We start from the raw sequence: 16,567 nt of genomic DNA, 5'->3' as shown, positions 1-16,567 counted from the left end.
TGGGGTTTATTGGGGAAGTAACAGGTTACAATACAGGTTCAGGAACACTCAGGATACAATTCTTCAATCCTGACAGCCTCCCCGTGGCTTTGCCCTCAGGCATGCCTTTCTTTAGGCCCTCTGCCTCTAGGCCTGGTACCTGCCTGGCCTGGCATCTGTCCTGCTTGTCCAGGTGTTACAAAGCTCTTCTAGCTCTGTGGATAGGTGCACCCCATTCCACCAGCAAGCCTCCTGTCCAAAGGAACTCAGCTTTCCTCTTGGGCTGGTAAGACTGACACTGTCTCACGCCTGTCTCTTGGTTTTGCTGCCACTCTCTCTATCACCTCTCTGCCAGGGAGGTCCAGTGCAGGGATCTCAGGTCCGAGGATATGCTCCACTCCTAGTTCTTTCTCTCTCTCTCTTTTTCTTTTTAAATTGTGATTTGGGTGAAAGTTTACAGAGCAAATTCGTTTTCCATTCAACGGCTCATACACATTTTGTTTCATGACATTGATTTCAATCCCCATAATGTAACAGCTCTCTTCCCATTCCCTTCCAGTGGTTACCTTTTCTCTGTGTTCTTCCTTCCTACGCATTCCTGCTCTCTGAGCTATCTCCTTGTGCAAATGTTGCCCTTGTGGTCTACCCTGGTTGATTTAGGGCGTATACTTACCTGGTGTAATTATCCACCTTGTAGTCCTGTCTCTTGTTTGGCTGCCCACTTGCTTTTCTTGTGTTAAGTGAGGAACAAACACCACTAGCCCCTCCTTCCAGATTGGAAGTGCACACTGTCAGTATGTCCAGCATCCATTTGTCCCCAGGGAGGATCATTTCAGCAGTAATTGGAAGCAGCAGATGGCTCAGGCCTGTGCCCAGCTCTCCCTCTGTTCCAGAACTTAGAGAACTGCACCATTTGAACTGTGAGGAAAGGGTAAAAGAAGATGACTGCAGTAAATGCCGGGAGAACACCCCAAGGAGAGAACCCACTTAGTGGGGCCTCTGTGGAATGTGGTCCACTGGCAACTGACCCACCAGGGAATTGGCATGTTAGCAGTGGTAGGCCCACAGAACACAGCCCAGAAGGCCTCTTGTGGTCATACACAGTATAGTTACCTGCCAGAAGAAGGTGGGTCCATACACTCGACAGTCTTGGGGAATTGATCAGGTCTCTGTTAACCAGGACAGAAATGGAGAACAAATCTCACCGTTTTGGCCATCCTCCTCTGGAATGTCCCCGAAAGCAGAAGAAGAGGAGGTTGGCAGTGGAACTCCTGTGGCAAAGATTGGCTGGCTCCCATTTTCAGGTTAAGCACCCGAAGCCTGTATATCCCATGCTGCCTTCCACCTGGAAGCTCTGCTAAGGCTTTGCTTTGTTGAGTGTGCTTCCCTCATGGCCCCTCGCCCCCAGCTTCCCTCCCCTACAGTGAGCAATCGCAGAATGTCCTAACATCAGAGAGAAAGAGGTGTGGCCTGCCTTGGGTGTTGAATGGTGCTGATGGCAGCTTTGTTTTGTAACCCCCCAGGTCGTGAAGATGGCATAGTAACAAAGGCTCTTTCCAATGATTGGGAACGTCTTTACCTGTGGGTGCCGGCTCGGGCCAGTGGCGTCGCGTTGACCTGAAGGAACTTGTCTACTGCTTTCCCGAAAACCTCTTTCTCTCCTAATTCATGAGCCAGCAGGATGCGGTCGCTGCACTTTCAGAACGCCTTCTCATAGCTGCGTACAAAGGCCAAGCAGAGAATGTGGTTCAGCTCATCAACAAGGGCGCCAAGGTAGCAGTTACCAAGGTAACGGAGAAAAAACCCTCTTTAGCCATTCCCTGGGAACCAGCCTACCTCTTAACCATTGACTGCAAAACTGTTGTGTTTGGTTCACAGCTTTCAAAGAACTTGCTTTTCTTGCAATGATGGAGATTTGGGGAGAAGGAGAAGGATTAAACACGCTTTCATTTCGATCTTTCAAATGGAATAACTTGTAATTAGCATTTGACAGTCTGGAAAATCAGTGTGGATTTTTCTCTCCGACTTCTTTAGCTAAATGGGCAGGAGATCTCTTGGAAGAAGACGGGACACGAAATCTTACTGAGAAGAGTACATATGTGGTGATGACGTTAGACAGGCTGCCTAGGGAGGTGAATCAGTTTGTTTTTGAGCAGCCCCTGAGCCGCCTGAAGCATCATTATCCACATCTGTACATTGGTGGGCTTAGACCAGACCACTGCCATGACCTCTTTGGCCTTTGATTTTATATTGTCAGTGAAAATGTGTGGTGAGCTTGGATGATATTTCCTAACCTGCACCAACAGATAGCATAGTGGTCAACATGAGAACATTCTGATCAAAGAAAGGGCAATTTTGTAGCAAAGCTGAACAAGGGCAAATTTTGCACAGTTAGGTGACAAGTTTAAATACAAAGACCAAATAGCAGTGATGGCAAACACTTACCAATTACAGTATTACTCTAAGCGTTTTACCTATATTAATTCCTTTAATCCCCACAACAGTCTTTTAGAAGAAGTTCTGATTTTCCCCACTGTAGAGATGAGGAAATTGAGGCACAGAGAGATTTGAAGAATTTGTTTAGTGCCCCACAGCTGCTGAGTGGAGGAACTGTAGGTTTCTACACTCTCCAGACCGCTACAGAGAGAGCTGGGGGAAGGGTATGTGTGTTAATTTTTAAATAAAATCTTAGCATTAATCTCAGAACTCCTGTGGCAAAGATTGGCCAGCTTCCCCTTCATGGTTAATCCCATGCGGTCCATATACAGTGAAACCCGTGAGAGCCAGAACGTGATGAGACTGCCTTGCTTTTCCAGGCTTGCACATTTTCCACCCTTGACTGGGTGCAGTGTTACTACTTTTCTATTGCTCGTTTTAGTGGAAAATACTTGCATTTTCCTTCTCTGACAAGTTTCCACCTGACACAGGTTTCAACTTCCACGGGTTTCAGAGGGAGAGAAAATCTTGGTCTACTTGTAGTTCTCCCATGGAGCCTTATAGCACTCTCCACAGCACTGGATTGTATGGGACCATGGGTAGAAGAGGGACTTAATCCGGCCTTCAGTGTGATCTACCTGCAGAAGGGCCCAGGCCACCACAAATGGGAGAAAGAGCATTTACATGGTGGTGCAGGTGCATGCTCTCATGTTGTACCTCTGCTATGTTAGGTAATTGTGCAAGTTAACTTCTTTGAACTGCAGTTTCCTTATGTGTAAAACAGAGTTAATAATTGCCAAATTTTATATCTGCATTATTTTGGTTGTGACAATGATTTAACAGGTATATACATATGCAAAACTTATCAAATTGTACATTTAATTGTTTTCACTCTTGTATGTCAATTATGCCTTAATTATTTCTACAATAATAATAAATAATTATTTTTAAAAGAGAAAAAGTAGTTGCCAAAATTTCAAGGTGATTATAATGGTAATAACCTCTGTAAAGCACTTAACACATAGTGTTCCAGATACTCCTGCAGGTTTTCTTTCCTAAAAGACTTTATCATTTGATTTTTTTAAAAAAGCAAATTGATTGAGGTATGGTTTATATCCCATAAAATTCACTCATTTTAAGTGTACAATTCAATGAATGGTTTTTAGTGTACAATTCAATGAATGGTTTTTAGTGTATTTACAGACTTGCAGAACCACCATGACATTTTAAGAACATTTCCATGACCCCAGTAAGAAACATCTTACCCATTCAGTTACTCCCCATTCAAAATCCTAAACCAAAACAAACCAAAGCCACAGCCATCAAGTCACTTCTGATTTATAGCAACCTGTCGATTCTGACTAATAGCAACCCCCATTGGGTTTCCGAGGTGGTAAATGTTTACAGAAGTAGATTGCCCAGTCTTGCTTCCGCAGACTGGCTGGTAGGTTTGAACCAGCAGCCTTCTGATTAGCAGTCAGATGCCTTAGGAACGGTGCTACCAGGGGTCCTTATTGAAACTCCTAGCCAACCACTAATCTACTTTCTGTCTCTATAGATTTTCCTTTTCTGGACATTTCATGTAAATGGAATCATATACTATATGGCCTTTTGTGTTTGGCTTCTTACATTTAGCATAATAATTTTAAAGCTCATCCATATTGTAGCATGTATTACTACTACTTTGTTCCTTCCCTTGTTGGATAATATTCCACTGTATGGATATACCACATTTTGTTTATCCATTCACCGGTTGACATTTTGGGTTTTTCCAATTTTGGATTGCTATGGATTGAATTTTATCCATGCAAAATACGTACTGTAAATCCTAACCTGACTACTAACCAGAAGGTTGGTAGTTCAAACCCACCAGCCACTCCGTGGAAGGATGATGGGGCAATCTACTTCCCTAAAGATTAACTGCCTTAGAAACCCTGTGGGGGTTGCTATGAGTCAGAATTGACTCTGATGGCAGTGGGTTTGGTTTTTTTGGTTTATGCCTGTGATTATAATCCCATTTGGGTCTGGGTTGTCTTTGTTATGTTAGTGAGCCAAGATTAGTGTAGGGTGTGTCTTAAGTCAGTTCTTTTGAGAAATGAAAGACATTAAGAAACAGAAGACACAAAGATGGAGGAAGAGAGATGCCAAGCCATTAGCAGATCACCCAGGAGTAGATGTCTCCTGTAAAAGAAACAAATTCTCTCCTCTATAGCTAACAGAGAGAAAGCCTTCCCCTAGAGCCAGCACCCTATTTAGACTTCTGGCCTCCTGAAGTATGAGAAAATAAATTTGTTAAAGCCACCCCCTTGTATTTCTGTTACAGCAGGACTCGATAACTAAGACAGGGATATTATGAATAATGCTGCTATGAACATTCACATACAAATCTTTGCATGGAGACATCTTTTCAATTCTCTTGGGTAGATACCTAGGAGTGAAATTGCTAAGTCATATGGTAAATCCAGGAGCTCTGGTAGCATAGTGCCTAAGGCACTTGACTGCTAACTAGAAGGCTGGCGGTTCAAACCCACCAGCCACTCCTTGGAAGGAAGATGGGGCAATCTACTTCCATAGTGATACTGCTTCGGAAACCCAAGTAAGGGTTGCAGTGAGTCAGGTCTGACTCTATGTCACATAACAACAACAACAACAACAATGGTAAATCCATATTTAACATTCTAAGAGACTGCCCAACTATTTTCCTAGTGGTTGTACCATTTTACATTTCCACAGCAACATGAGTGTTTCAATTTCTCCATATTCTTGTCAATATTTGTATTGTGTCTGTCTTTTTTTTCATAATTTGCTTTTAAAATTATTTTTATCAAAGTAATGCATGTACATAGGAGCTTTAAAAGTATATAACTTAAGTGACATCAGCATTTGGTCTTTATATTATTTTAACCCCTTTATGCTATTCATGGGAGCTCTGGTGGCATAGTGGCTAAGGCATTTGACTGCTAACCAGAAGGCTGGCAGTTCAAACCCACCAGCCACTCCTCAGAAGGAAGGTTGGGCAATCTACTTCTGTAGTGATACCACCTTAGAAACCCAAGGAGGGGTCGCTCTGAGTCAGATCTGACTCCATGGCAGTGGTTGTGTTTTTTGCTATTCATGATGAGCTCTGGTGGCGTAGTGGGTAAGGCATTTTGGCTGCTAACCAGAAGGTCAGAGGTTCAAACTCACCAGCCACTTTGTGGGATGAGGCAATCTATTTCAGGAAAGATTTACAGCCTTAGAAAGTCAATGGGGGTCGCTATGAGTCGGAATTGATTTGATGTCAGTGGGTTTGGTATGGTATACTATTCGTAGTTGTGCCACGTGACAGAAATTAGTACATTTCCTTCCCTACAATATTTGTTACCCTGGGCTTAATAATTGTGTGTGTGTTTCCTTGGTTTTGTCTTAAAAAAAAAAAAAAAAAAAAAAACTCACTGCCATTGAGTCGATGCCGACTCATAGTGACCTCCATTGGGTTTCCAAGGCTGTAAATCTTTACAGAAGTACATTGCCCCAGCTTCCTTCTGTGGAGCAGCTGGTGGGTTTAAACCATTGACCTTCTGGTTAGCAGCCAAATGCCTTGTCTTCACTAATTCATCCTTATACTCTACCCTAATTGTGCTAATCTTTATTTAGAATGTTCAGACTGGTTCAGACTGGTGGCTTTTGGGGCCTAGTGGTAGCTGTTTAGGAATTTGTCTTTGATATTATCCTTATTGTTCTCTTGCTGCTTTTTTCTGTTTGGATTTTTGTTTTGTTTTGTTTTCTGGACCATACTATCTTCTTCTTTTGTGGTTTACTTCCTTATTTTAAAGGCATTTTGATGGCACAGTGGTTAAGGCATTTGACTGCTAACCAGAAGGTTGGCAGTTCAAACCCATCAGCTGCTTGGCAGGAGGAAGATGAAGCAATCTACTTCTGTGAAGATGGGGCAGTCTACTTCCATAAAGATTTACAACCTTGGAAACTCTATGGGTTACTATGAATCAGAATCAACTTGATGGCAATAGTTTTTTTTTCCCCCCTTTCCACCTTAATAGTTTTTTTTTTCCCCCCTTTCCACCTTATTTTGATGTCCAATAGAACTTTATATGATGATGGACATGGTCTGTATCAGTGCTGTCCAATATAGTAAGTAACCACTAGCCACAGGTCTGGTGCCTAAGGCATTTGACTGTTAACCAGTAGGCTAGCGGTTCAAACCCACCAGCTACTCCTTGGAAGGAAGATTGAGTGATCTACTCCCGTAGAGATACCACCTTGGAAACCCAAAGAGGGGTTGCTATGAGTTGGGATCGACTCAATGGCAGTGAGTTCATTTAGTTTGTTTTTAGCCACAGGTCTTAGTTATCAAGTGCTGCCTTGCTACAAGTGGTGGCTTTAATTTTCTCACAGTTCAGGAGGCTAGAAGTACAAATTCAGGGTATGGCTCTAGGGAAAGGTTCTTTGTCTATTTCAGCTTCTAGTAGCTGCCAACAACCCTTGGCATTCCTGGGCTTGTAGATGCATCTGCTATGTGTGTTTGTCCTCATATGGTATCTGTTCTGCTTTTTTTAGAAGTCAGAAGTGATTAGATTTAGGACCTATCCTACTCTGTTATGAGCTCATTTACATAACAAAGAACCTCCTTATTTTCAAAGAAGCTCATATTAACAGGTACAGGGGTTAGTACTTCAACACATTTTTGGGGGCACAATTCAATTGGTAACACCACATGTGGCTATTAAATATGGAAAATAAGGCTGAAGCAGTGGATTTTAAATTTTATTTTAACTTAATTAAAAATTAAATGCCACAAAATTTAAATTTTTAACCAATTAAAATTTAAATTGGCCGATGGCTGCCATATTGGACAGCACAGCTCTAATATCTTCCAGAGAATGAATGCATGGGAGAGACTTATCAATTTTAGGTATAATCTATTGAGTTTTTATTAAGATTGATGAAGAATTCAGTTGTCACATGTCCCTTTCTCTTTCACATTTCTTAATCTAGTTATATCCATTTTTATTTTTATGAGATCCATAAGTAATTGTGATTATGTAAATGATGTTCACTGGTGTGCCAAGAAGGGTACTGTAATTACGTTTTCATTTTTTATATAGCTTGCTATTTTTCCTGTAGTTGATAATTGCCTTGATTTGTCAGGTACTTCTATTCAAACTTACAGTTAAATGTTTCTTTTACCTTCCAGCACCTCTGAAAAACATTTCTTGGTACAATTTTCCATGATTGTACCTATCACATATTTATTAATGTTATTTTTTTCCTGGAGCTATCTCTTCTGGAATAATTTATCCTTCTGTTCCCATTTGGGAGCTCTGGTGGCATAGTGCCTAAGGCATTTGACTGCTAACCAGAAGGCTGGCGGTTCAAAGCCACCAGCCACTCCTCGGAAGGAAGGTTTTGGGCAATCTGCTTCCACAGTGATACCATCTCAGAAACCTAAGGAGAGGTCGCTATGAGTCGGTTCCGACTCGACAGCAGTGAGTTGAGTTCCCATTTGATCTAGCTTGCTTTCTAGGTCTACTGCATAACTGTTATCCTGAGAATTCCTTTCATTTCTTTCCTGGGTTAGGTCCCCTGTTTGGTAGAACCCATGTCATCCTCACATTGTTGCTGCATATTCTCTAATAGTTTCCCAAAAAAGAAAACGTGAGAGAGAAATTATTTGAGAGTCTACGTATCTGAAAAAATCTTTATTCTACCTTCTTGATTAATTGACAACTTCATATAGAAAAATAGGCTGAGAATTATTTTACCTTGAGTTTTGAAGACAATGCTTCATTGTCTTTAAGCTTACAGTGCTTCTGCTGGGAAGCTCAATGTATAGATTCTTTCTTGGAGATTAGATGCTTCTCTCCTAAAAGACCTTTAGAAACCACTTTGCTTCTTTAAGGTTTGACATCAGGACTCAGAAGCCACCACCTCCGTGAAGTCCATCCATGAACTTGCTCTTCTCTCAACTAATGAAGCATGTCCACCCAGGCACTTTGTGTCCCTCATAATTACATATTGCTTTGTGGGTGCTTAGAACTCCCTACTGGATTAAAACATGGGGTCATAGTTTAGCTATTACATTTCTCTGTGATTAACGCAGCAGAAAAGCCCTGGGTTTGGAATCTAAAAACCTTAGTACGGGTGCCTGCTGTGCTGCTTATTAACTGCTTATTAATATAGCCAAACCAAACCAAACCAAACTCACTTCCATTGAGTCAGATCTGAGTCATAGCGACCCCTCCTTGGGTTTCCGAGGCAGTATCACTACAGAAGTAAATTGCCCAACCTTCTTTCCGAGGAGTGGCTGGTGGGTTTGAACCACCAGCCTTCTGGTTAGCAGTCAAATGTCTTAGGCACTACGCCACAAGAGTTCCTATTAATATAGCCAGGGTTTCTCAAATTTGTCACTATTGATGTTTTGGACTAGATAATTAATTTTTTGTTGTGGGGGCTTCCAGTGCACGGTAGGATATTTAGTGGCCTCACTGGCCTGTACTTACTAGATGCCAGTAATACCTCCCCGCCCCCAGTTGTGACAACCAAAAATATCTCCACACACTGCCAAATGCCCTGGGGATGGAGGTGGGACCCAAATCACCACTGGCTGATTTTTACCTCACCAAGTTTCAGTTTCCTCACAAAATTTAGTTTCCATAGGGGCTAAGTGTGATAACACATGTTGCTGCAATTGTAAAATTTAACTGGGCACCAAATGTTGTGAACTTTTTTTAACCCTTCCAGGGCCTAGCACCAGGAGCTCTGGTGGCATAGTGGTTAAGGCATTAGACTGCTAACCAAAAGATCAGTGGTTCAAACCCACCAGGTGCTCTACAGAAGAAAGATGGGGCAGTAAAGATTTACAGCCTTGGAAACCCAATGTGAGTCACTATGAGTAGGAATCTACTTGACACAGTGAGTTTTTTTTTTTTGTTGTTGTTGTTGTTTAAAGTGCCTAGCATAATATTCTCAAAACGCAAAAAAACTCACTGCCCTTGAATGGAGTTGACTCATAGCGACCCCTTCTTGGGTTTCCGAGGTGGTATCTCTACGGACATAGATTGCCCAATCTTCCTTCTGAAACACGATATACTAAAAAAAATAATACTTTAAAAAAAAAAAATAAAACCCAACAACCAAAAAAAAACCTCATTGTATCAAAGTGCCTAGCACATACAGGAGCTCTGATGGCATAGTGCCTAAGGCATTTGACTGCTAACCAGAAGGCTAGCACTTCAAACCCACCAGCCACTCCACTTGACTGCTAACCAGAAGGCTGGCAGTTCAAACCCACCAGCCACTCCTCGGAAGGAAGATGGGGCAATCTACTTCCGTCATCATACTGCCTTGGTAACCCACAGAGGGGTCGCTATGAATTGGGTCAGACGGGACGGCACATAACAACAAGAAGTCACTCCTGGGAAGGAAGATTGGGCAATCTATTTTCGTAAAATACTGCCTGGGAAATCCCATGAGTCAGTATCAACTCCTTGGCAGTGTTTGGTTTGGTTTAGCACAATATACACACAATAAGCTCCATATATGTTGAATGAGGAGAATAATGTGGTTGATTGTAGATTGCCTACACTTAGATTGTGTTTAGGAGCTCTGGTGGTGTAGTGCTTAAGGCATTTGACTGCTAACCAGGAGGCTGGTGGTTCAAACCCACCAGCTCTTCTCTGAAGGAAGATTGAGCAATCTACTTCCATAGCGATACTGCCTTGGAAACCCAAGGAAGGGTCACTATGAGTCAGGATCGACTTGACGGCAGTGAGGTTTTTTTTTTTTTTTTAAAGACTGTTTGTTAGGGGTCAAAAACTCTTAAAAGTGCTTAACAAAGATGAAATCCTTTTAACCTCACCACAAATCTTTTATCCTCATTATACCTTGAGGAAACTGAGGAAGGAGAGGTTATGACCAGAGTTTCAGTTTGAAAATATCAGAACTGAGATTAGATGCCTAGCATTTGGTTCCAGAGTCCTTGCTCTTAACCACTCTGTTTGAACTATTATTATAACTTTGTGAACTTCTGGTGGACTGCTTCTTATTAGAACATATTTCTTGGGATTTTACATGTAGTAGTTATAATATGCATGTGTTTTACTGTCTGGGACCCCATATACTTTAATAAAGTATTTTATGAAAGGAACTTAGTAAAGCAATATCCTAATAATGATATTGTACATGTGTTTAACACTTAATACTTTTCAAATTATTTTCACATATGTGTTGGTAATCATTAGAACACTTTTAGAGTTACAAGGAAAAGGAATCCCCAAAAAGGAAGTGGCACTTTTTCATCCCCCTGTCTTTCTGAATGTCTTTAGAACTTTGTCTTCATTGAATCAAATGCCCAAGAAGGACTTTGAGATTTTCTGACCCAAGTGTACACCATTCCTGGCATTTGAGGGTCCCATGCTATATTGTCTTTGATAAAAGGATCCTGGGAGCACCTAGGAAGTTAGAAATCATCTACCATTGAAACCTAAATTAGGGATCAAGTGGTTAGTATTCCAGTTGTATGCAGTTCTACTCCAAACAAGATCTGAGATCGTGAGAAATCATTTTGCCTCTATAAGCCTTACTAGGAGCTCCGGTAGCGTAGTACCTAAAGCCCTTGACTGCTAACCAGAATGCTGGTGGTTCAATAGTGATACTGCCTCGGAAACCCAATGAGGGGTCACTATGAGTCAGGTCTGACTTGTTGGCACATAACAACAACAACGTCTTTATCCAAATTATATCTCAAAGACCCTCTACTACCTATTTTTCCTTTCTTTCTTTAAGGCTAAAAATACAGATACTACTTACTTCACAAATGACTGCACTGCCATTGTTGTTAGGTGTCGCTGAGTCGTCTCCAACTCATAGTGACCCTATGCACAGCGGAACGAAACACTGTCCGGCCCTGTGCCAGCCCCACCATCCTTGCTATACCTGAGCCCATTGTTGCAGCCACTGTGTCAGTGCATCTCAGTGAGGGCCTTCCCCTTCTTCGTTGACCCTCCACTTCACCAAGCATGGTATCCTTCTCCAGGAAATGGTTCCTTCTGAGAACATGACCAAACTAGGTGAGATGAAGTCTGGCTATTCTTGCTTCCAAGGAGCATTCCGGCTGCAGTTCTTCCAGGACAGATCTGTTAGTCCTTTTAGCAGACCATGGTACTCTTAGCATTCTTCTCCAACATCACAACTCAAAAGTATCAACTCTTCTTTGGTCTTCCTTATTCATCATCTAGCTCTCACATGTGTAAGAGGCAATTGAAAAATACCATGGCTTGGGTTAGGCATGCCTTGGTCTTCAAGGACACATCTTTGATGTTCATCACTTGAAAAAGGTCTTTTGCAGCAGATTTGCCCAATGCAGTATGCCATTTGATGTCTTGACTCCTGCTTCTTACATTGGTGTTGATTGTAGAACCAAGTAATATGAAGTCTTTGACAACTTCAATCTTTTCTCCATTTATTGTGAAGCTGTTTATTGGACAGTTATGAGGATTTTGGTTTCTTTATATTGAGGTGTAATCCGTACTACAGACTGTAGTCTTTAATCTTCATCAGTAAGTGCTTCAAGTCATCCTCACTTTCAGCAAGCAAAGTTGTGTCATCTGCATATTGCAGGTTGTTAATGAGTCTTTCTGCAATCTTGATGCTGTGTTCTTCTTCATATAATCCAGTTTCTTGGATTATTTCCTCAGCATACAAGTTGAGTAAGTATGGTGAAAGGATACAACCTGGATGCACTCCCTTCTTGATTTTGAATCATGCAGTATCCTCTTGTTCTGTTTGAACTATAGCCTCCTGATCTATGTACAGGTTTCTCATGCATACAATCAAGTGTTCTGGAATTCCCATTCTTCTCAGTGTTATCCATAATTTGTTATGATCCACACAATTGAATGCTTTTGCATAGTCAATAAAACATAAGTAAACATCTTTCTAGTATTCTTTGCTTTTAGCTAAGATCCATCAGACATCAGCAGTGATATCCCTCATTCCACGTCCTCTTCTGAATCCAGCTTGCATTTCTAGAAGCAGTCAATACACTGGTGCAACCATTTTTGAATTATCTTCAGTAAGATTTTACTTGTGATATTAATGATATTGTTCAATAATTTCCAAATTCTGTGAGATCATCTTTCTTTGGAATGGGTACAAATATGGATCTCTTCCAGTCCGTTGGCTAGGTAGCTGTCATCCAAATCTCTTGGCGTAGCTGAGTGAGTGCCTCCAGCAGGGCGTCCATTTGTTGAAACATCTCAGTGGGTGTTCCGTCAATTCCTGGAGCATGGTTCTTTGCCAGTTCCTTCAGTGGAGCTTTGACTTCTTCCTTCAGTACCATTGGTTCTTGATCATATGCCATAAGCTGTTGTATTTCTTATGTTCTTCTAAAGAAAGGAAGCTTTGTCATTGTGAACTTACTACTCTAATGTAACTTAAATTTTTCTTATTGCAGTTTAAGCCATTTGCCCCAGTATAGGTCCTCTATGCAACTGCCTTCCTTGTAACAACTGCCAGTTAAGATGTTTAAATTGGTTTACTTCTTCAAGGTAATGAATTTCAATTATTTATCTTTCTGCCAGCCCCTGCCCTATCAGTTTCTGACCCTTTTATTCCTTGGGATGCTGCCGCAGCCCCTGGTCTGTGTGACTCTGATCATAAGAACATCATTGAACAATAGCGGTGGTCCAGGAATGGGCCAGTGTCAGTGCCTTTCCCTCTCTCTTCCTTGGCAGCCCCTGAGGGGTATAAGGGTTTCTCTTTCATATTGTTGGTTTGAAGGGCCTACCCTTTAGTAAATAGTAAGGAACTCTTGTGGTTCAGTGGTCAAGGCATTTGGCTGCTAATCAAAAGGTTGGTAGTTTGAACCCACCATCTGCTCCATGGAAAAAAGATGAGGCAGTCTTCTTCCATAAAGATTTACAGTCTTGGAAACCCTATGGGGTTGCTATGAGTTGGAATTGACTGGATAGCAGTGAGTTTGGTTTTTTGGTTAGTAAATAGGAGCTGAGATACCAAGCAGTAAAGAGGAGATGTGCCCTGGCCTCTGTGTCCTGATCTTCCCTGGCCAAAGTAAGGGATGAATAGGGTTGTGGCCCAGGGCACCCAGGCCATGTGGAGTCTGTGGCTGGGGAAGTCTGTAATGGCTTATTCATAGGTTGCAGTTCTCACATGACCTTGTCCCAGTGCCCAGGACTTGGCCCCTTCCTTAGGAGGTCTCTCCAGTGTAAATGCATGGTCTTCCTGGAACATATCCAGTGAGCAGGGCTAAGCACCATATCTGAATACATGCTGGGAAAAAAAACACCTCCACTTCCTTTCAGGGTTTGTTTTAAGCTGTTTGTCTTTAGCTTGGCTCCCTTGTCATCCCTCATTGGTAGGAGATCTTTATCTCCACAGGAATGCCTCTCTGGAATGTTCCCCAACAGAATCTCACCTTCCCACCTGTCTGTCCTCCTAACTAGGTGCTGACCTTTTCAAAAGGAATGGCAGGGACTAACTAGTTCTATCTGCGCCCCTCTTATGATCACCTGCTACTGTTATTTATGGGTCACCTGCTAGAACTGGAGCTGCTCTGATGTTCCCATGCAGTAGTTCTGCTAGAATCGGGACCCATAGCACTCAGCCTTCCAGAGCAAAGCATCATCGCAGACCACAGCCCCAGAGTTGTTGGCAGTGGGGCCAGTTACCTGGATGTGAAATAGGCTTTGGTGCTCTGGTTGGATCAAAGGGAAATGTGCACTCTCTGCAGGGCCCTGCCCCTCTCACCTCTGCTGGCCTCAGGTGGCTCATCCTGACATCTGAGCATATTGGAGGAACAGGCACCTTTAGAGGGTTCAGGGCAGGGGTTCGTGATTTTAGGCTGCACATAAGAATTACCCGGAACTTTTAAAACAACCACATTAGACCCTACCCTAGATTGATGGAATCAGAACCCTTTGGAGGTCAAATTTGGGGTTGGATATTTTTCAGTTGGCTGATGACTCTAATGGTGCAGCAGGGTTGGAAACCAGTAGCTTAAGACAGTGGTTCTCAAAGTGTCCTTTAGCTGGGCTCCCTTGTTATCCCTCATTGGGAACATGTTTTAATGCAAATTTTCAGGCTCCACCCTAGCCCTACCGAATCAGAAACCCTGGAAGGAGGCCAGCAATCTGTCCTTTAACAAGCTCCTCAGGAGATTCTAGAGTCCCTGGGTGGCACAGACAGTTAAGCACTTAGCTTCTAACCAAAAGATTGCAGTTCCAGTCTACCCAGAGATACCTCAGAAGAAAGTCCTGGTGTTCTACTTCAGAAAGATCACAGCCATTGAAAACCTTGTGCAGAACAGTTCTACTCTGACACACAGGGGGTCACCATGAGTCTGAATTGATTCCATGGCAACTGAGATTCTGCTGCCAATGAAGTTTTTTTTTTTTTTTTTAATTTTTATTTTTTTATTTTGATTTGGGTGAAGATTTACAGAGTAAATTCACTTTTCATACAGCAGTTCACATATACTTTTGTCTCATGTCATTGACCAAAATTTACAATGCAACAGCTCCCCTCCCACTTCCTCCCCATAGTTACCTCTTCCCAGTGTCCATCCCTCCATACTCTTCTGCGCCCTGAGCTGTCTCCCTGTGCATAAGCAGCCCTTCCTTCTCCCATGATTGTTCTCTCCAGGGTGTGTGTCTACTTGAGGTAAATGTTTAACTCACTTGCCTGTTTTTTGTTTGGCTGGAAACCACAGGTGTGGGTTCAATCCCAGACCTGAAGGGCAGCTAGGGGCCATAGTCTCAGTGGTTTCACCAGGCTCTATTTGCCAATGAAGTTTGAGAACTACTAGTTTAAGTAAGGCATAATGCTATAGCAAAAAGCTATATAATTTTATGTGATCTTTGAATGTAACTGCAAAAGCATCAATAAGAAATATATGCTGAAAGAGACTGGATGAAAATAATACAAGTTGTATTTGTGTTGTTTGTTATGTGCTGTCGAGTTGTCTCCGACTCATAGTGACCTTATGTAAAACAGAACGAAACACTGCCCGGTCCTGTGCCAGCCTCACGATTCCTACTGTACCTGAGCCCATTGCTGCAGCCACTGTGTCAATCCATCTTGTTGAGGGCCTGCCCCTCTTTCGTTGACCCTCCACTTTACCAAGAATGACATCCTTCTCCAGAGAATGGTCCCTCTGACACCATGACCAAAACAGGTGAGACAAAGTCTGGCCATTCTTGCTTTCAAGGAGCATTCTGTCTGCACTTTGTCCAGGACAGATTTGTTCGTCCTTTTAGGAATCCACGGTACTTTCTGCATTCTATGCCAGCACCACTACTCAAAGGAAGTTGCATCTGGGAGGTAAAATTATAATTGACTTGTTTTTATTACAAAAAAAAAAAAAAAATTTTTTTTTGGCAGTGTTCACTCCCCTCCCCTCCCACTGCTGGTAACCAGCAAAGAAAGTTTCCTTCTATATATAAACCTTTGCTTGACTTTTTACAATAATGAACTAATACAATATCTGTCTTTCTGAGATTGATTTATTTCACTCAGCATAATGTCCTCCAAATTCATCCATGTTATGTGGTGTGTTGCACATCCTACATCATTCTTTAGTGTTGCATAGTATTCCACTGTGTGTATGTACCATAGTTCAGTTTCCATTCTTCAGTTGATGGACACCTAGGTTGTTTCCATCTTTTTGCTATTGTAAATAGTGCTGTGATGAACATGGTTGTGCATATGTCTGTTCTTGTCATGGCTCTCATGTCTTTAGGATGTTGTTATTGTTGTTATGTGCCGTCGAGTTGGACCCGACTCACAGAAACGCCTCCTTGGATTTCCAAGGCAGTATCGCTACGGAAGTAGATTACTGGATCAAATGGTATTTCTACTTCCAACTTTTTAAGGAATCATCAAACTGCTTTCCACAGTGGTGTATCATTTTACAGTCCCACCAGTAGTGTATTAGCATCCCAATCTCTCCATATCCTTGCCAGCATTTGTTATTTTCTATCTTGTTGAACTTTGCTATTAGTGCTAGGGCAAGATGGTATCTCATTGTTGGTCTGATTTGCATCTCTCTAATGGCTAATGATTGTGAACATTTCATGTGTTTGTTGGCTGCCTCAATATCCTCTTTGGTGAAGTGTCTATTCATGTCTTCTGCCCA

General features: G+C 42.1%; 1 protein-coding gene across 1 annotated transcript in view; it reads left to right on the top strand.

Moving 5' to 3' along the window:
- The first annotated feature begins 1,647 nt into the window (after window positions 1-1,647).
- Window positions 1,648-16,567, top strand: part of ANKRD6 (ankyrin repeat domain 6) — a 113,729-nt gene continuing 98,809 nt past the window's right edge. Inside the window, exon 1 of the mRNA XM_007950843.1 lies at window positions 1,648-1,767. Coding sequence (XP_007949034.1) covers window positions 1,648-1,767 — 120 coding nt within the window. The remainder of the gene's footprint in view (window positions 1,768-16,567) is intronic.

This window comes from Orycteropus afer, unplaced genomic scaffold (genome assembly GCF_000298275.1).
Source record: "Orycteropus afer afer isolate SDZICR_OR568_19922 unplaced genomic scaffold, OryAfe1.0 scaffold00011, whole genome shotgun sequence".
Lineage (NCBI taxonomy): Eukaryota > Metazoa > Chordata > Mammalia > Tubulidentata > Orycteropodidae > Orycteropus > Orycteropus afer.
Note: the sequence above shows the minus strand (reverse complement) of the source record. Positions and strands in the feature narration are given on the sequence as shown.